Raw genomic sequence first — 22222 nt, forward strand, 5'->3', positions numbered from 1 at the left:
TGAGGCTCTTTTTCGGTTCTATAGTAGAACTTCAAATCTGTGCATTTCGGCCTTGTTTAAGGTGTTTTCTAGCAGGTTCGAGAAGTTCTTGTCACTAGATAGAATTTGTTGTTAAGAAAGGACAAATCAAATTTTGGAGTAAAACCTCATCCTATTCTAAGTTATTCTTTAAACCTTGTTTGTGGCATACCAAATCGCTAACTAGGACAAATCAGAGACCCTTTTGGAGCAGACTTTGCCTACATTCTTGTGGAAGTTTGGAAAGTTGCCTTGAAGAAATCTAAAGCATACCTTGAAGACATTCTTGGAGTCATTCTTAAGCAGGCATTGAAGGCATTCTTGAGCAGACCTTGAAGTCCTTCTTAGCACATCTAAAGCAGCTATTTATAGTATTTACAACATGTAAATGCCACACACCACACTTTCACATAGGTCTCAATCTTTATTCCGCATTGCTCCAACTATCTTCATGGAAACCAAAGCAAACTCGACGAATCCACTCTTCCACAACTCTGAGCACACAACGCTCATGGTTTCAATCCAACAAATTTTACACAGCAGACTCTCCGGCCTTATTAGTTGATCCAAGGCCTCAACTTTCTTTTCTTTTGGGCCTTGGCTTTAGACACGCCTCCATCGAATGAATTCATCATGTTGATCATCCACTTCATTTACGTTGGAGCAGTCCTCAACATAACACAACTTTTGTGTCAATCTCTTCATACACCATCATCTCTGATAGTTGTTGAGAAATCAAGGGCAACGAAAATAGGTGATTTCTCTTACTTTGATAACTACTTGTGATGTTCTTTTACTTAACTTGATTAGCTTCTTCTTTTACTTGATTATTATTATGTTCTTATCATCAAACAGCGACCAAACCATGAAGATCAAAGAGACAAGAGGACACAAAATGTATGTTGCAAGCTAGGGCCAAAACCTCTCCTCTTAACAAAGACCCCTCTAAGGCCAAGTCAGTTTCTCCTTTTGATGACCTTGTTTTCCACAAAGTCAACCCAAGTCAACCTGCTCTAAACTTCAGAATTTCGGCTTGTTGTTTCAGGATTGCAATTTCGGCTTCTGTTGCATAAACCCTAACTAGCATGTGTGAGATAACGATGGTGAATTTCTTCTCTTTTCTCCTTCACTTGAACAGCTGCTTCTTTCTAGCAATTTGGCTTGCAAAATAATCCTTCATCTGATTTTGGTCTCCTAATATTATTGTAATATTTCGGTCCCCAAAACTCAGATTTTCGGTTTCTCCTTTTTGTCTCCTTGTTTCTCTTTCTTGTTCGCTTGTCTAGGGTCTTCCTTTCTTCCTTGATCGAATTGCTTGGATGCATCTCAAATGAGGCCAAGTGCTTATTATTTATAGGCTTCTTGGGAACCCTAATAGGCCAACTTCTCACTACTTGTAAGCCGACTTGTTTAACTGCTAGGCCGACTTGTCTTGGAGGGATCTTTGACATACTTTATAGCTCAAATAAATTTATTTTACATAATACAAGATGCCCAATAGGGTCTTTACATATGACAATGACTTCTTTGACTCCTAGACATTATGACAAAGCCCTAGAACCACACAATGGATGTTGGACCTACAAATAAAATTGACTTGAACATGAAACCCATGCTACAAAATAATAATAATAAAAAAATATATTTTCATCAAATACATAAAATCATGATTACATGAGACATTTATGAAGAACGAACCTGGTTACACATTTCAACAATACTAAACGTAGAAATTACCGAAAAGAAAAAATATGATTACGAGAGGAACAATAACAAAAACCAGCAATAATACAAACATTAAACACATAATGCCCGCAATATTTATCCTAGGAAAACCCCAACTCCAGGAAAAACCCAGCCATGGAATTCCAATAGTCCTTGGCTAGGGAAAACCCCTCATCACCTGCCTACCCCCATTACAATGAAGTTTTCCCAACCTTTTAAAAGCTCCATTACATGCAATCCCTAGGAAAATTACCACGGGCAACCAAAAAACCATGGGCCCAAAACCACTACTCTTTTGCTTAAGCAAGAGTCGTGCCTTCTCATTCAATAAATCAAGCAAAGTTTACAATATTTACACCAAACCACTATGCAGTGTGGACAAAAACTAAGCCTACCCCCACAAAAATTATCTCCCAAACCAAAAAAGTACATACCAAAGTTAACCCACGGGGTTCCTTCCCATCACAAAGCCGCGCCAATCAAAGCTCCAGATGCCTCTATAACCCCACTGTCCAAACTTCAAAAGTAAATCAAAGTCTGAGATCCATCGCGCCCTGAGAAGACCCCCCCCAAACCGCACATTTTAATCCCGATCGTTGATCTGCCATCTCCCATCGAACGGTGGAGTAGCAAATCGCGCGACCGAACAAATCGGATTATAGTGTGCGAACCTTACTAATAATACTGACTGTTGATTTGCATGATCCCATCGAACGTTTGAAATGTAATATCGCACAGCCAAAGTAATCACTCTTTAGCGTGCGATGAGGGTGGTTTTCCAACCCTGTCCTCATCCACGTGTCAAGAGCTGATAGGAATCGTTGCCCAAAGATTAAAATAGCCTTCCGTAGGAAAGTGGTGCGATCGCACCAAAACCGCGCGACCTGCCCCCGAAACTTATGAAAAAAATTCCGCTGACTATTAATCCAAACTTCCTCTCTGTTGAAAGAGAAAACCCTGCTTCTGTTTCCGGGGCTGTGCAGGGAAGAAATTCCCCCACCTCGAAATCCAACGGTTGCCCAGAAAATCCCCTCGCCCGAGTTAACCATACTTTAATGCACGAAAAGGGTGGTTTTCCTATCCTCCCTCTGCCACTTGTGGGAAGATGTAAGGGATCGCTGCAACTTCTCTAAAACCACTTTCCCTTTCAAAGCTGTGCGATCATCAAAAAACCGCTCAGGAAGCGGTTTTTCTGTCCAAGACCCCAAAAAACGCTGATTCTGACTACCGATGACATCCCTACCAAGTTTGTTTGTCTTTCTAGCCTGAACATGCATTCCTTGTAGATTAGTGCTAACACCCTTACTCCTACTCAGGTATCTATCACTCTTCGGTGATCGACCCTTCTTCAAGGACCTGTAAGCTTGATGTTGAAAACACATGCGAAGGCCTCGAAATTAAGGGCTTGCTTCCAGGGCTCTATGTCTGAAGACTCTAATGTCTTCCTCCTCTTGTTCACTGCAAAGAGTTTTTAAACTACTTTGTCTCAACTCCTGCCATCCTATCGAAACATTGACATCTGTATTGTTGACCCCCTGATTGGCTAACAGGTCAGCCAGCTTGTTGGCCTTTCTGCGAACATGTTGGAAGCTGACCGTGCGCAAGTTATGTAGGTGATTCTGAATTCTCTGGAAAACCCTGATTAACTTCCAGTGTTTGGAGACTTTCTCTGGCGCTGATCCATTATTAATTCTTTTCACTGAGTTAATAACTATCTCTGAATCTGCTTCCACTATCACATTGCAGCAATTCTCCTGACTTAGAAAATCTAGGCATTGCTCCAAAGCCATGAGTTCAGCCATGTTATTGGTAGCTGTACCGAGATGACAATGGAAAATGAAGATAATACTTCCTTTGGCATCCCTTAGTGCTCCCCCATACCCAGCCATTCCTGGATTTATTTTAGCCGCCCCATCAATGTTGAATTTTAGATATCCAGCCGGGGGAGGATGCCAGAAATCCTGCTCCCTGTCCCTTACTGTAACCTTTCTGTTAAGACCTTGAGGAGTAAGTTCCTGCAGCCCTAATTGTATGAGAATATTACTTTCCAGATCCGAGGGAGGATTAATATGGTGGCTACAAACTGTGGAGCCTACAGTCTCCTTAAGTTGTTTCAAAATCGTCTCAAACAATAGATGTGGGGGATTTTTCTCCTCCTTGAATATTCTTTTATTCCTCTCCTTCCATACATTCCATATAATAAAGCTCGGTGTAAGGGTCCATGCTGAGTTGAGAATTTCATGCTCTAAGAAATTTCCCCTCCAACTAATGAGGGTCTTGAAGATGCTTCCTCTGTCCCTGTCAGTTTGTTGAAAAATTTTAGCAAAAATGTCCCATAACCAGGAGGTGAAATAGCAGTTGTTAAGAAGATGTTCCATCGTTTCTTCTTGCTCTCCACAGAGAGGGCATCTGGAAGGCCCTAAAACACCTCTCTTCCTAATGTTGTCCCGTGTCAAAATTTTCTTGTGGTAAACCAACCACATGAAGAGTTTGATTTTCATCCACCCTTGGTGCCTCAAAAGTTTCTGCCAAATTTTATCCAAAACCTGGGGATTCAGCTCCAGGAGAATGCCTTTGGCTTCTTTGAGATTAAAGGTGCCCTCTTGATTCTTGCCCCATCTTAGTTGGTCTTGCCCTTCAGAAACTAAGATCTTCCTTCGTTCCACCATTTTTTTTAGTTCCTCTGCTTTACTTTTCAAGAGGATATTATTTCTGCAATCAATATTCTTCCAGATTCTCCATTTCCCATTGGTTGAGTGTTATCCCAGAAGTCCATGACTTTAATTAAGCCTTGTGAATCTATCTCCTGTTTAAGCTCGAGGAAGTTCTCTTTTAACAATATTGGTTCCTGTTGCCATTTATCTTCCCAAAAGAGGGCTTGATTCCCCTCTCTGATTTCCCAGAAACTATTTTCTTGAACTAATTTTCTGTTTTCCCAGGCTTTGTTCCAGATGTGTGATCCCTTAATGTTCCCTGACATTCTTATGAGATCGTTAGTTTGCCAGGATATTGCATATTTTTCTTTCCAGATATTAGCCCATAGAGTCTCTGGATTATGAACCCAGCGCCACCAAAGTTTGGCCCCTAAAGCCTTGTTGAGTATTTCCTGATCGTCCAAACCAAGCCCTCCATGGTCTTTGGGTCTACAAAGTTTCTCCCAAGACACTAAAGCCCATTTCTTCTTATTCTCCTCCTTTCCCCAAATGAAGTTTCTTTGTATATTTCTCAGTTGTTGAAGGACTCCTTTCAGAGCTGGGAGGGCAGATAACATAAAAATAGGGATGGTTTGCATAACAGCTTTAGTGAGAAGTTAGAACCAACTTGCTTGCAAGATTTAGAGATCTGAAGGTCCATTTGCTGACTTTGTCCTGCAACTTACTCATCAAGGGTTCCCAAATGCTTTTGAGAAATGGTTTATCTGTTAGAGGGATACCCAAATATTTTGAGGGAAGGGAATCCCTTTGAAAACCCAGAATTCTGGAAATATTCCTTTGGATTGCCAAATTGGTGTTAAAGAAAAAGATTTTTGATTTAGAAAGGTTTACTTCCATACTTGTGGCCATGGCAAAAGCGTTCAGAATTTGTTTATAAGTTGTTGCTTCTTTGACAGTAGGGATTCCTTGAAGCATTGTGTCGTCTACAAATTGTTGATGATTAAGAGCTTGACCATTCTCAGAAAGTAGAAGGCCTTTAATCTTGCCTGCAACTTTAGCTTGCTTGATGGCCCTGCCAAGTCCTTCCATCATAAGAATGAAAAGAAAAGAGAGAGTGGGTCTCCCTGTCTGAGGGCTCTGGAAGAACTGAAAATCTCAGAGGGAGAACCATTTACCAAAATAGAGAAGCTAGAGGAGGTGACTAGGGCCATAACCCATCTGACCCATTTATGATCAAAACCAAAAGCACTAAGAACCCTTCTCATATAGGTCCAGTTTACTTTGTCATAAGCTTTGGCTATATCTAATTGCATGATCATACCGGCCTTCTTTTTGCTTTTTAGAGAGTGAACAACCTCATGAGCTTGTATGATGTTGTCTAAAATTTGTCTGCCTTCCACATATCTTGATTGTTCCCCTGAAACTAGGGTAGGAAGCAAAGGCTTAAGTCTATTTGCCACTACTTTGGATATAATTTTATAGACCACATTGCACAGAGCGATGGGTCTGAACTTATCCGGAGTTTGAGCATCCTCCTGCTTAGGGATAAGGGAGATAAAGGAGGTATTCAGCACTTTCAGGATGGTATTGTTCACTCTGGAATCCTCCACCACCTTCAAGATATCCTGTTTAACAATATTCCAGCATGCCTTGAAAAAATCCACATTGAACCCATCTGGGCCTGGTGCTTTTCCATTCTGCATTTCTTTGAGGGTATCGTCTACCTCTTTTTCAGAAACTGGTCTATTTAGATTAAAATTATCCTCTGTGGATACCATATTTGGTATGTTTCTAGTTACCTCCCGAATAAATTGTTCTTTGTACAAATTATTTTCCTGAGTAATGCTTCTGAAGTGCTGAACTAACTCCGCTTCAATATTCTCATGGGATGTGAGAATATCCCCTTCTTTGTTTTTGATTGAAGATATTTTGTTATGCATTCTATTTGCCATAGTGGACCTGTGAAAAAACTTCGTATTACGCTCCCCTTCCTTCAGCCATTGGACTCTAGATTTTTGTTTCCAGAAGACTTCCTCCTGCTTGCACAGATTGTCCCACTTATGCTGATATTTATCCACTTGATTGCTTTTGTCTTTATCAAATCCTTCCTTGATTAAAGCCTAGTTGAGTTCCTTCATTTTATTTTCAATTGATTTTTTCTCTACAAAAATATTACCAAATTCATTTATGTTCCAATCTTTTAGTTTGAGTTTGGTATGCTTTAATCTTTTACGCAGAAGAAACATTCTTGTTCCTTGAATCTGTAAGTCTTCTGTCCACCAATTTTTGATGTTGTTGAAGAAATCTGGGCGGGAGAGCCAGATATTTTCAAACCTGAATGGTCTGTTTCTGAGAATGTCCATACCTTTGATCTCCATTTGGACCGGCTAGTGGTCTGAACCTCCAAAGGGGAGAACTTCAGTTATTATTTCCTTATTTGCCAGCATCAGATTCTCTGAGATCAGGAATCTGTCTAACTTAGAGGCTACTTGAGCTTCGCCACCTCTTTTATTATTCCAAGTAAAGAGGCCAGTATTCATTTCAGCCTCTACTAGGTTCATCTTGTCTATAAAGGTTTGAAATTCCAATGAGTCTTTACTGAGGATTCTCATTCCTCCTTTTTTCTCAGAAAGAGATTTGATCATATTGAAGTCCCCTCCCATGATCCAAGGTATTCCTATATGTCTGCCCCTGAGATCCTCCAGTGAGTCTAGGAACTTGAGTTTATCATCTATTCTTTGAGGACCATAAACATTGGTTACTAGATAGTAGTGCCTATCTCCTTCCAGTTGAATGGTAACTGATAGATAATTCCTGGTAGCCTCGGCATCTATAACACTTAATTTGTGAGGGTTCCAAAGAGTGAGGATTCCCCCCGCAGTATCCTTTGCTTTGACTTCTAGAAACTCAAATCTACTGAGCCATTTACTGTGGAGTTGTCTGATTTTTTGAATGGAACTTTTTGTTTCTTGGATAAAGATAATGTCCAGCATTTCTTGTTTCATTCTATTACTGAGTATTCTTTGCTTTCTTTTACTCCCTAGACCTCTTATATTCCAAGAAATAAACTTCATAATTAAAGATTTGTGAAGGAGTAGCAGGCCAAATCTTTCATCTTACCTGAATCTATCATTAGCTTGCCACACTCCATCAAGAGTTCATTCTGCTTTCTCCTGCCTCTTTTCTTACCTGGGTTTCTTGTCGCTAGTCCCAAGGTTACTTTTAGCTCCTTCACTCCTCTCTTTTCCGGTTTATCTGTATTTTTTCCTTTTCCCAACGCATTGGATTGTGTTTTCCATAAAAACAACTGTTGTATTTTATTAAGTTCTTCTTGGGGTACCGAATCCACTCCTCCCATGGTTCCCTAGAACAAGAACCCTTCCAGATCTAGGTTTTCTTTTTCCAGTATCTCCTGTAACTCATGGTCTTCCTGGACTCTTCCATGTCCATCTCACTCGGGGTCATATCCTGATCCATCTCAAGTTCTGTTTCACTCATAATGGTTTCTGTCTGGTACTGTCATTTATTTCCAAAGTCACTTTTCCTTTCTAATTTTTCATTGACTTTATAAAAGTCACTTTAAAATTAGACTTAGTAACTTTATCACTTAAAGTCACTTTTAAATTAGATTTAACTTTATAAAATTATAAAGTCACTTTAGGAGAAAAATTAAATTCTTTTGGACACTTTTCCCTAGGCCAAAGATCAAAGCCTAAGGGAACCACCTGTCCTCCGGTACCAAATTTCAACATTCCAGAATTTGTGTTTTCAACAAAATTTATTTTCAGTTGTTGAATGTATGGATATGGGAAAGGGCATTTAACTATTTTGGAGAAATAAGTTGAAACTGAAAACCGGGGTGGAAAATGAGAAATTTTTACATAAATAGATGCCCGTGCTCATGACATCTACAACATCTGAAGGGAATATGCTCATAGTCTACTATTTGCACCCAATCTTCATCAAAGACTTCCAGGATCACTTCATCTGGTAAGGCTCCTGATAGATCCATTTCCACGCATATTCTAGCAAATGAAGTGTATTTCCCTCTTCTTGTGGCTTCGAAAATTTTGACAAAGCGACCTAATTTATTGCCTATGGCCATTAACAATTCATTTTGCCAGTAATCAAGAGGTAAGGAATAAAGTCTTACCCAAACCAGTACAGAGGTAAAAGTTTCCCGTTCCAGGACAAAATTCATAATCCATGGCCTCATGTAGAGTCCAGCTGCCGCAAAGAAGTAGGGTCCACCTTCGAAGACTTTGTCCTTATCTTCAATATTCGTGAACACCACCGTAAAGAAACCCTTTGACCCAAGATGAAGGTCTATGCTCCCTTTAGGTTTCCAATGATATTTGATCCAAGTCTGTAAAGCTTTTTCAGTGGGCCATAGTCCCATGAACTTACAGATAATAGCATATGTCCGCATGTGATCCCTGTATGCCTGCAGGGTAGGATCATTTAAAACAACTCTTGGAGTGATCTCAACTTTGGGTTTGCAGGGTCCCTGTTGTTTCTTGTCTTTAGTGTCCTGTTTTTTGTCTTCTCCCTCCTTGTCCTTTGTGCCGTTGATTCCCTCAGTGTTGCCTCCTGCTATCTCCTCTTCCATGGTTTCTTTTCCTTCTCCCGAAGTTCCTTTAGTACTTTCTAGAGGTTTCTTACCTCTGCTAGCCACGACTTCCTTGAAGGAGGGAGATGCTCTCCCTCCTTTGTGACCCTCCATGGGGAGCACTGCCTGCAACTCGCGAAAACCCTAGACGTTCGCAATCACTGTTCCTTTCGCTCCTTTCGCCCGACCTAGATGGTTGTTATTTTAGTTTTGTTTTTATTTTCCAAAACCACTACTCTTGACCCAATCAACTTTGACTCTATCCTCGAGCCAAGTCTACCTATTAGGGAGATGGTCATTGATTGGAGAAGCTAACAGGTCTCTAAACACCAACCTCATGCACAACCAACATGGTAATTTAAGGCAAGCACCGCTTAGGAGTACAGAGCAAGGTAGGGGTGCCTCTATTTCTCGAAGGCAAAGTCTTTGAAGGCTTTGACTCTATAAAAGAAAGAGACCAGACGAAAGAGACCCATAAGACAAAAGAGGTGGACTCTGAACTCCTTTGAATGGGTTGGGGAACTATATGTTTGCATTAGATGATGTGCCTAAGAAGCAATCTGAGCTCTTTCTGTCACACTCAGCCGATGTGTAGCAAGTTTGGTCCTCCAATCTTTGATCCATAGAATACCATATGTCTAATAATCACCTCCACGAGGTAAAGTTTGGATGAAATGTCCTAAAAACGGCCCTAGAAACACACTCTCTTGATGAGGGCTAGGGAGCCATAGCCTTCACTAAGTTGAAGCTAGAGGGCACATACTGAAACAATGTCTCATTGGGTGTAAGTTGTCGTGATCTCAAACTCCTCCCCCCAAAAGGAGAAATGTGAATCAAAAAGAAAGCTCTTTGATGCATTGAAGATCATAAGCTTGGTTTTTGTGATGTGCCAATTAGAAATATTGAGAGAAAAATTACAGATGTTACTCAAATATATTGTAGAAAATGATCAATATAAACCAAAATATTACATCTTTATTGATATGGGAGCAATGTTCGCTTGCCTCAATGAGAGAGTAACCTCCAAAAGAGCAAAGATTAGATAACAAATGAATTTCAAGACATCTTTTTATAGTATTTTCTATCCTCTGAAAACATTTTGGAGAAGGAACTTTCTTACAATAGTGTTGTTCACAATACTACATGGGCCTTATTTACCAGTGATGACCTCCATACCTAGCAATACATAGTAATCTATCTGGTTAGCACGTTTAGGCCATCCTTATTTACTAGTGATGGCCTCCATACATAGAAATGCATAATAATTGTTAGACTTTCCCAAACCCAACACCCGAGATTCAGTTCCCAACAATTATTAACTAAACGAATACACAACTAACTTACTAACCAAAATATTTAGCGAAAGCAAAATTACTCGATCTGAATCACATACACATAAACAAAATTATGCCCATCAACAGTTCTTCATTAATAAATTAATCACAGAAGTTACTTGGGCTCCCATTCTTCATTAACAAATTAATCACAGAAGTTACTTGGGCTCCCATCCTGGGATAATGGCCAAACTAAGAAATACAAAACTAGTCACCAGCGTCATTACACTCCCGCAAACCCAGCACACGCTCATTGAGAAGCCTCTCTCAATCTTGTGTTGTTGTTGTGTCTTAGCTCCTCAATTTAGGCTCAATTTATAACTTTCCTAAGCTAAGATTGATGACCAAAATTAGCTCGTCAAGTTAACTAAAGATAAGTGACTTTACTTTAGTTAACTATCCTATCTTTAGCTTTCTCTACTTTAACTCAAGTACAAGTCATAAATTTAGCTTGCTTTACATGCACATCTCATGCATGTCACATGCAACACATTCGCATGCGTGCAACTCACTTGCACACTCTGCATGTCGCATGCAAGCTCCTAAAGAGGCAAATCAAGGTCCTTCTAGTCAAGACACAAGACTAGAAGTACCTTCCAAGCGTCAAGACACAAGACTAGAAGTACCTTCCAAGCTACAAAACTCAACACTCCCTCTTAGCAAGGGAGGTACTTCTAGAAGAACCTCCTCCACCTGGATCTATCTCCAACACCACCACGTCATTTGTTGTTGTAGTTGCTCCCTCTAAACTAGAAGACTTCCCTGCTACTTGCTTCAAAATTTGATCTAAAGACATGTCCCCTCCAACCATGCTCCTAGGATCCTGTGCTTGAGCGTCTAACAATGTCATATCATACCAGCTGAGGCTCCCAGTAGTACCTAAAGAATCACCCTTCCTCGCCACCTACTCCCTCTTAGTAACCAACATTGTTCTTGTATCCAAGATCCCCTTAGATATACCCATAGGTTGTCCCAACAACTTGTATGATTGCCCCTATATGATGCCAAGCACTACCACTGCATCATAGGTCATTCCCTCTGAATATAGAAGCACCTGTCCATATCGAAACAAAACTCGATATCCAACATCCTCCAAGGCTGACACTAAGAGCACATGTACCATCAACCCTAGAACAAATAACATCCATGTCACCTCCAGAAATCTTCGTAAGTTCTAACTCTAGTTGGAATCTATCACATCCAAACCCCTTCACTGCATCCATGGTACTAGTCCCACTAAACACAATACAATATTGCAAAACACTAACATCATCCTCGTCATGTGAATGGACGCTCTACTGTCCACTAGCCTTGATTTTGTGCTAACTCATTCTAGCACAATTGTGGATTTGTCTCGGTCCTTTGAGACACCCATGAGTTTTACTGCCAAACCAGAGATTAGTACGGTCTCCCTCCCTCTCTTTGAGGGTTGACCTTCGCTAATCCTACTGGTTGTTGGTACTATCCTTCGTACCTGTCGTTGGCTACTACCAGCTTTGCCAGCAACTGCTATCCTTCGTACCTGTCGTTGGCTACTACCAGCTTTGCCAGCAACTGCTAGCCCATGCCTGTCGCGGCAGATTCGCTGTCCACTGACTCTTCCTGGGCACTACATCTCGTAGTTTCTCCAATCATGCCCAGTGTGGCATCCTACTCGCAACACAATACTCTGCAACCATCCCTGGTTGTCGTTTAACGACAATCCTGTCACCTCTTCTCTATCAACATGCAACACACTTCACACTCTACAGCTACTCAACCTCCCACAGCTTTTCCTCAACCACATTCCTGATGGTTGTTCCCATAGACCCTCAAACCCACACAACAAACCCCCGGTTCCTATGGTGGATCGACTACTCGATCTGTTGGACTTTCACTCAGCAACCAATCTGACAACTCTCTACGCAGGTTGTCTCTTTGCCTGGCTCGACCATACTGCACACGTCTGCTTGATGGCTTCAGCCCCTCACAACGTGCATTTTCCACACGCTACAATTATTTTGCTACACAACTCTTGACTTCCACTGCTCAAACAACCTCTAAGCATATATAGTCAACTGACCCGCAACGCTATTATGAATATAAATAATTAAAAGTTAATAATGATTAGATACTAAGAAGCCATGTCTAAAAAGACATTATTGTTCATGAAGGGGTACCCACCAAGGTATATATATGGGACCCTCAGTTGTAACCAAATCATATTCTTCATTCATACATTTTATATATCTATTTGTATCCTTAATGTGCATCTTCATATTCCAAGTGTTCTGGAGTATTTAATTCGTGAGTACAAACTTTGTCGGTTACATTGGTATCAATGTTGTTCAACCCTCTGGTCGCTCAACTACTGCATAGAGCCAGTCTGATATGGCCTTTAGCCATCAACTCTTTGTCAACTTTGTTGTCGCAATTGAAGCGTTTTGCTACACAGAGTTGGAACCTCCATTTTGTAGGTTTCATCCTTAGGCATTTGGCCATATAAATTAAATTAAAAAGAAAAAAGATTATATTTGAACATATATATATATATATTAAAAAATAAAAAATCAAATCAAATCAAAAGAAAAGAAAAAAGGTTAAAAAAGAAAAACAAGGGCATTGCAGTTGTCATCGACGTTACACCCCCAATCCGCCCCTTCCATTTTGCAAGTGTTGCGACCATTGCCTCGCTGCCGTGAACTCCCTTCCCTCGTCGGTGCAATTCCTTCCACAACCAGCGGTGCCAAGGATAAAGGAATCTTGGATGTGTTTTGGTAGGGCATTATTTTAAAAAATTAAACAAAAATATATATCACACAATCCAACCACCAACCCCCAAAAGATTCACATTGTTTGTACATCGGATGATAGAGCCACCATATAATGAATTGACGAGCTATATTACCAAAATTGTACACTATGCCATACATTGTGGCTAATGTGAAGTTTCATCATCATGGCAATTCGTAAGTCCATTAATTCACTACCATTGCCAAAATTAACCACAACCACTACGAACAAATACCAGTCAGTTGCCTTTTGTACACCTGTCATCCGTACCAATTCCACTATGATCAACATCCATACACAATCAAAATTGCCATCCATCGCATTTTCGTATTGTTTTCTAACTTGTGCACTGTAGGCCTTTAAAGCATTAAGCTCAAATCATCTGTACCTTGATTCGCATGCCATCAAATTTCGAATACCAACTGTCAACCAAATTAAAAGTCGTGGCGATGTATTTACATTAAGTTGAGGATTTAAATCACCATTATACATAAAGTTATACCATCTAAATCAAATAAAGAATATCGTATCTAGGTGATACAAATTAAACATTAAATATTTACGGGGAGATTTTCTTTTCCTCACACTCGAAAGGGATTAAAAAAGTATAAAGTCACAAAAAAGAAGGTGACATATATATTTATATATTATTTAAGAAATTAAAATATAAAGAAGACAATTAAAATTTTTGAAAAAGATAAAAATAAAAAAATAAAATTATTTAATTTTCCAAGTTTTCAAGGAAAGGTATAATATAAGGTATTCAAGACAAAAAAAAAAAAAATGAATTATAAAAAGAATTATAAAAAAAAAATATTAAAAGGGTCAATTATCGTTGACGTTAAAATATTGTTTGACGTAAAATTATCGACAAAGCAAAATGGAGTCTAATTCAAAAATGAAGGAAGATTTTTAAAAACTTCATATAACTATGCTTCAGTGCCATTTAAAATTAAAGGGACTTTTGCTAGAAAAATGTTACTATTTCTATCTCACCCGTCAAAGATAAAAATTGTATAAACCCTAAATTCACTAACCAATTGGTGATTCCTAAGTCAAATATAATCGAAAAAGTAGACCTCTGCAACACAAAACAATATGACAATCGATCTACAACTAAACATTGGGGACTATACATTCATATATTCTCTATTCAATCCCTATGGAACGATCGAGGTGACATAATTATGGGTTTCTAAACATTGGGGACTATATATTCATATCACAATTCTCTGTTCAATCCCTATGGAACGATCAAGGTGACATAATTATGGGTTTGCCCTAGATGGAATTACTACCTTCATCCTAAATACAAAAATGAAGTTTTTGACATTTTCCCACAAAAGGAAAAAAATAACACTACAGGATGTTACATTGAAGCTAGATTCAGTAACTATCACATATTAAGATCACATGACAGAACATCTCATCATGGTCAGAGAAGTTAGAATTCTAGAACTTCATCATCATTCTACAACAGATTGTCATCATTATGTAATCCAATTTTGCAGCCCCTCTAAAGTTATTGTAAAATGATTCTAGTATGATGAAAATAAAGCCATCTAACACACCTAGGAAGCGTAAGATTTTTCACTAGAGAGCTTTCACTCTCGGGAGTTTTTCTCCTTAGCTCATTATTTGTGTTTTTGAACACTTATAAGTTATATCGATTAAGTTTTTCTCCCATACATCCCACAAAGCTAGAGCGAGACTTGATGATAAAGTCTTAGGTGAGTCCTAATATATAGAGTCGATGTAAAATGCCATACTAGATCATGTCTAAAGTTTTGTAGAATTTGGTTATGTGAAAGTGTCACTTTTTAATTATTAAAAATTTCCACTGGTCAGGATTTTTAATAATTATTTGATGTAAAAAGTGTTGTCTATAGAAGTTGTAGGGATTATGAGTACTCAAAATTAGTCTCAATACTTCAAATTTCTATTTAGACACACTTTGGGGGTCAAAAAGTGTGTCATTATCCCTCACTTTCTATTTTTCCAATTTTTTGGCAAAAACCGCCAATTAATTAGCCGAAAATTCTCCAAAAAATTAAAATGAGAAGAAAATAAAAGTTCTCTACAAGTGAAAATTATAAAAAGTAAGATGGAAATTCCCAAATATTAAAATCAAATCAAAATTTGTGGGAGTTCCATTTTCCAAAAAGAAGTGGTCCAAGAAAAATTTCGATTGTCCAGGAAAAAGGCCCAAGACCGAGCAAAATTGGTTTTTTTTAAGGAATGGTCCATGATGGTTATTTTGAATGAGGGATTCTCGAGGAGAAAAATGAAGAAAATGTTTTTGTGGTCCGGGATCAAAGTTTTGGTTAAGTGACATTACTTTAGTTAACTATCCTATCTTTATCTTTATCTACTTTAACTCAAGTACAAATCATAAATTTAGCTTACCTTACATGCACATCTCATATGCATGTCATACGCAACATATCAACATGCATGTAACTCACTTGCACACTTTGTGTGTCACATGCAAGCTCCTAATGAGGCAAATCAAGGTCCTTCTAGTCAAGGCACAAGACTAGAAGTACCTTCCAAGCTACAAAGCTCAACATAAATTATTTACTTTAGTGATTAAGTTTTAATCTTAGCCGTCGATTCAAGTGAGACGAGATCTAATCTTGGTCGTCCATCACTTTGAGATTAGGGTTAGGATTAGGATTAGGTTTTTGGCTCAATGTAAAGTTATAAAGCCAAGGCTAAGGAGAGGAGAATACACAATAGTAGCACAAGATTGAGAGAGACTTCTCAGTGAGCATGTGCTTGGTCCGAGAGAGTGTAGTGAGGTTGGTGATCACTATTATATTTTCTCAATTGGGCCATTATCACTGGTACAGGAGCCCAATAAGTTCCGTGATTAATTTATTAATGAAGAATTGTTGATTGGACAAAAAATTGTTTATGTGTGTGTGATTCAGATCGAGTAATTTTTGCTTCCGCTATATCTTTTTATGTGTTAGGAATCTAGCCATGTATTCGTTCTGTTTATAATTGTTGGGAACCGAATACCAGGTGCTAGGTTCTCACAAGCTAACACTACTTCACGAATTTCGTGAAGTTTTGGGCGTGATTTTCGAGCATCTGACAAGAATTTAATGCAATCTGTCAAAGCTGCTATAACAACGCATAAATCGAGGAGTTGGGCATGAGATTTTGCATAATGTCAAGCATTTCAAGGGATTGATAAAGCTAAGATTGGCACAAATTTCTATACAAGTTTGGCATAGAAATCGAGGACTATCAGCACAAAAATCAAGGGGCTGCTAGCACAAGTTTCAAAGAACTATCAACACATTTCCCAAAGAATTTTGAGCATGAAATCAAGGAGATAAGTTGACTGTGTGTTGCATTTAATTGTTGTAATAATTTCTCTAAAAGAAATAAGAATCTTTCTCTCACTAGTTTTCCCTTCGGGGTTTTTCCAAGGTCATTACACCAAAAATCTCCTATGTCAAAAATTGTGGAATTACTTGTATTATTCTCAACAAAAATGAAAAAGTAGAGTAGGCTCATGTGTTTCTATGTTTGAAAATATTCATGTTGACAGCAATAGCACAAAACATGTGGGTTGGGCATTAAACTTAATGTGATTTCACAAAACATGAAATTGGGTTCGGTTTAGACACCAATTTTCTACAAGGAATACCTCTAATAAGTGGTTGATTTGTTCCAAAGGTTGCCAATGATAAGTGGTAGATAGATGTATTATTGACTAGTATAGTTTTATTCTCAATGCCGAGATACTCAGGAGGACCTACAATAGGTGGTCGATTTGTTCTGATAAATGCTAGCGTGTTTTTCACCTAAGATCATAATTTTCTAGATGTATAATTGCTTTAGTCTCTTGCTTGTCCTCTAACACTATGTCTATTATTGGATGGTTTATGGAGAATGGAGCTTTGATAACCATGACCTATGACAAGTCTTTATTCAACAAATTTTATGAGAAAGAGGGAGGCATGGCCATGTGTAAAGTTTTGTAGATGTTCTATGCTAAGAGCAATTTCACTTTTCTCACAGCAATCATACAAGTAGATAAGCAAAATGCAGATAGAACATATAAGCAGATCTTACAGAAGACAAATCAGAAACAAGAAAAATGAATGTGTTCGTTTCGGCGGTCAACAGGATGCTTCAACCAGCAAAGTCTCCTTTGGTCAGCCAGCCCAGCATGTGTCACAACAACCCTCCTGGTAGCTCGTACTTTTAGGATGAGAGAGGAAGATGTGAGTTGAGTTGTGTTCAAATTCTCTCCAACTTTTCCTGTATATATATCCATCAATGAGGGTGTGTGACACATCTGTTGGGCATGTGAGCCTACATTACAAAACTGGCTGACCTTGCACATATAATTTATTAAGAATAATAAATTCAAAATATAAGTTCTACTCATCGGATTAAGACTATTTTTATATGGATTTTACACCTCTCAGAAAGAGGAATCCAACAAAAATATTAGCCTCTTAATCTGAGCATCAGAACATGGAGTTTGGACCTAGTTGTCCAATTTTAACACCATGGAGCTTGGTGATAATGCTACTTACCTTGTGAGAGGAGTTGGCTCCATTTCTTTTCAGATGCCTTCAATTGATGTTATTGAGCTTAGTGATATTTTATTTTTTCCTAGTTTGAGGAACAACCTTCTTTCAGTATCTTGTATGATAAATGTTCAGTGGATAGTTGATTTTTAGGAACAAGAGTGCACCACCAATGATTGTAGTCTAGCTAGTTTAAGGGCTTTAACTAAAGGGGTGAGAGAGGGTGGATTTTACAGCATACTTGCTAATCCAATGGCACTTGTACATTCCAATGGGAGGATGGTATAGCCTTCTAGGTTTAAGGAGGTGTGTGCATGATGGAATTGTTGTTGTAAATCACTGTTAGGAGTTTTTGGTCAGGATCGAGTTAAAGTCGAGCACCAGTTAGCACATGCAAACTGATGGACAGATCGAGATATTCAACAAATGACAGGAAGTATATCTTAGAAATTATGTGACAGGCCAACCAAAAGCTTGGATAAAGTGGTTGCACTTGGGAGAGCATTGTTATAACACCACATATCACATGTTGATTGGGATGACACCCTTCAGAGTCTTGTATGGGTATGACGCACCAACATTTGTAGATCGGGTGTTTGGAGACAACAGTGTGCCTATAGCGAAAGACTGGATTCAAAAGAGTCGGGACATACCGCAAATCCACAAAGATAATTTGTAGATGGCTCAAAATCAACAAAAGATTTATGCACACAGGCATTGGGTGGAGCATAGCTTCGAGGTGGATGACCTGGTATATCTTCATCTGCAACCTCACCAACAATTATCACTTAAGAGGAAGGGGGCAGAGAAATTAAAACCCAGATTCTATGGACCCTACAAGACTGTGAGGCACATACGAGAGGTGGCTTATGAGTTGGAGTTTCCAGAGGGGTGTAAGATACACAATGTGTTCCATGTTTCATGCCTCAAGAAGGCCCTGGAGCAGCACAATATCACTTCTACTGAGCTTCCATCATTGGATAAAGAATGGAAATTGATTCTAGTTTTGGAGGAGATTTTGGATGTAAAAGAGCGAAAACTAAGAAAGAAGATCATTAAAATTCCTAGTCAAATGGAAAGATTTTCCTATCAAAGACACCACTTGGGAAGGAGAACAGGTGCTCCAACATCCCGGACTAAAGTTGCTTGAGAACAAGCAATCTTGGGTGGGGAGGGTTGTAATGTCCCCATCCGCCTAGAAGACATAAGGGGGATGATTCCACTAGCCTAATGAAGTTTTTGTAGGCTAGGACGGGAAAATTAATCAAGGGAACACATTTGCCTAGGAGAAAAACTTATAAAAGCTAAAAGGGGAAAAAGGGGACATGGGTCCTGTTACCCACCAAAAGTGGGTGACCCCACAAGAGAATTTCTCCTATTCATCTCTTCCAGTCAACATCCAGTAGCCCCTGACAGCCACATTGTAGCCGATGTGATGTGTCACTTTATCTCCGCCACCTGCATCAGTTGTATGTTTCCTCACCCATTTGTCAAGTGCACATGTTAGAAGGTGGGCAATCTGACCCAAAAGGTATGTTATTCATTGTGTATTCGGGTGTATGTTATTCATTGTGCAATCAAGTGCTTATGTTTGTTTTTCATTTGGGCATTTGGCATGGATTATTAGGTGACATGGAAGAAGGAAGGGTTTTGACCATGGTCTTGTTCCCTCACCTTAAATGGGTGGTTAATCTTCAATCCTAGTCTAGTGGGACCTCCCCTAATGGCACATGGTTTTAGGAAGGGCACTACTTGAGAAAACCCAATTGAGATAGTGTGGTCCCGTTTTCCCATTCCATATTTATCACTTCCCTCCGCACATTACAAGCCCTATACTCCACCTTCCCTCTCTGGGTCCACTGGGTTCTAGCACACCCCCTCCCCTTGTGACCACATATCTAGGTCGGCCTAGAAACGTTGCCCCGAAGGTTGATGCAGCTAAAAGAAAAGTAAAAATCATATCACAGCCACAAACAAGAAACAAAAGATGGTCAAGACATTAAAATTAGCACGTGGGCAAAAGCCAAGCATGAGCTCTACCCCTTATCATTACAGCCATCACTCAATTCGTAGGGGCAATGTTGCCCCGTCATGTCATAAAAAGAACCCTTACATGTCCCAACCCCAGGTGGGTGATGAACTGCCCCACCTTTAAGGGGGTAACCACTACCACACATCATTCAAAGCATGATCTCATTTCCTAAAACTTCGAGCAGTAATACAAAAAAATCAAGAGAAAGCAAAAGGCAATGAGAGGGGTGGAAAATTAAGGCTTTTATTAAGTTAGACTTCGGAAAGAGAATATAAAATTCACTTCCTCAACATGAGAAAGTACCTAAAGAGGCTTTTGGACATCTTCAGCATGCTTTGACACCTAGCCTATCTGAGCTATCAACAAGATCAAGAGAAACAAATAAATAAATAATATCAAAGTCAACAAATGACCAAGATAGGCCAATGGGACTCGAAAGTACATCGACCCACAATGTCCCTGCAGGAGTGCCTAAGGCATGTCCTGAAAAGGGGAAAATAACAAATTAAGTTTTAACAAAACAAAGGGGTAAACCGCCGAAAATGAGACAGAGAACGATCCTGTGCAGAGGAAATGGGAGAACAGACACTTCTGTGGTAGAGAAGACTTGACAGATCACAACCAGAGGCCAAGATAAGACTTGGATCCTAGTCCGCATCAGAATCAGACGAGGAGCCTGTAGCCCCATAAAACACTGAGAATACCAAAGCAAACCTGATGATGACATTCCACAAAATATTAAGTACGCCATATGGATTATTGTTATAAAAGAACTCCTGACCGTGAATTTCCAGAAGGCGGCCCTAGAAGTGAACAAAACGACTTGTTAAAAACTGTTATCACGATTAGTGGTGTCCACCCAGGCCAAGCTAACAATTAAACAACGAGCAAAATTTAAAAACTATTGGACCGATATTTATATAGCAGTGTTAAATGGACCAAAGTTAGTCATTTACTGAAACTGTTCTTTACCAAACAAATAGTTTGCTTTAAAGAACATCAGATTGTTTTGAACCCGTGAAATGGAGTTGCTAATTCTGGGATTTAATGATAGGACATAGGCTAAACATATAATGTTACAAAGCACAAAGCATTGCATAACAATGAATCAACTAATTTAATTTTAGGTTTCCGGAGATGTCAAAGGCATTTCGGCATCGTTGTACTTTCGAATCCAGTTAACCTAAGTTGGTTATTTGTACACATTAATATAATATTTTTTCTTTCTGTTAAATGGTATTATTGCAAGATCAATACAATCAATTTTACCACTTTTATGATCTGGCCATATGTGAACTTGCACTAAAAGCATACCTGTCTATTCACAGTATCCAAATACGGACAGTCCTTGCGAATTTCAACCAGTCGTTGGCGCCTCCCTTGAACGGCTCCGTTCTCATCCCTGCCATCCACATCCTCGCCATCGCCATCCTCGTCGTCGTCATCGTCTCCGTAAGATGCTAGAGGAAGAAGGCCATTGTCTGCAGGTTCAGGGGTCGAATCTGGCCGCATCTTCTTGTTATTTGAATGATCTTCGGCTCGGTTTTCAGCTCCTATCTCGTCTCTATCCACATTTATTTCTGCGTCCCTCTGCCTCTTCAAACTCATTCTATGTCTATATCGAAATGGCGGAGTGTTTGCTGCCAGACTCTATACTAAAACCCGTAACCTCAATAGACTCTACCCGGCAATCTTTACTCGGCAAACCTCGTACACCATGGTGGACTGGTTATACACGAAATTAGCATAAAAAGGGCTTCCTACGCAGCCGAGGTTGGTTTCTAAAATTTGGTGTGAATTTCTCTCGGAAAGAGGGAAGTTGGAACCTTTGTGGGAGCCGGTTAAGCCATTTATTAAAATAAAATTTAATTTATAAATAATAATCATTTATAGAGATATTTTTGTGAAAATTTGTAAATACTTCACATTGTGGAGTATCAAATGAGCCTTTCCTGCTTATAGAATTTTTTTAAAATCATAATTTTAATAATTTATTTGTTTAATTTGCAAAGATTGAGTGTAATATAATTTTTAGGGTATTGAATATATTTATACATTCCAAAGTGCATTTTAAAGAATAAGAAATTAGAATTTTACTAAAAATAGTATTGTGAGATTTTAAGTAAAAAAATTATTTTGTCTATTAATTAAAGTAAGTCATATTATAGTTTGCATTTAGATACATCAAGAAGGGAAAGGAAAAAATCATTTTGGTTCAATACTTTTAGTTCATTCAAAATATATCTGATATTTGAAATGTTAGCCATCAACTAGTTAGTATAGTTATTCATGTAAGACACGGTCTATTAGCTAAACATGATTCCAAACTAGATCATGGTGTAACAAAATGTAATGTTGGTATAGTTCATATAGTAAGTCCATCTCCTCATTGGTAATTGCATAATAAACTTCTAAGAAGGTGCTTGGAGAATTGATATCATATGGTTTACTCATCATGATGGCCTTCCTTTAGAACATGATGTATTTCTTCTGTAAGTGCATGTTGTAGACACATGAGGGTGACT

The 22222-nt window shown here is 38.9% G+C and overlaps 1 protein-coding gene across 1 annotated transcript in view; it reads right to left on the reverse strand.

Annotated features, from left to right (window-relative positions):
- Window positions 1-21524, reverse strand: part of LOC149146800 (uncharacterized) — a 158260-nt gene extending 136736 nt beyond the window's left edge. The window contains exon 1 of the mRNA XM_089447293.1: window positions 21012-21524. Coding sequence (XP_089303419.1) covers window positions 21012-21305 — 294 coding nt within the window. The 5' untranslated portion in view covers window positions 21306-21524. The remainder of the gene's footprint in view (window positions 1-21011) is intronic.
- Window positions 21525-22222: the final 698 nt, after the last annotated feature.

This window comes from Pinus tabuliformis, chromosome X (assembly GCF_031772625.1).
Source record: "Pinus tabuliformis cultivar Carrire ecotype Pingquan chromosome X, CPIR1, whole genome shotgun sequence".
NCBI classification, from domain to species: domain Eukaryota; kingdom Viridiplantae; phylum Streptophyta; class Pinopsida; order Pinales; family Pinaceae; genus Pinus; species Pinus tabuliformis.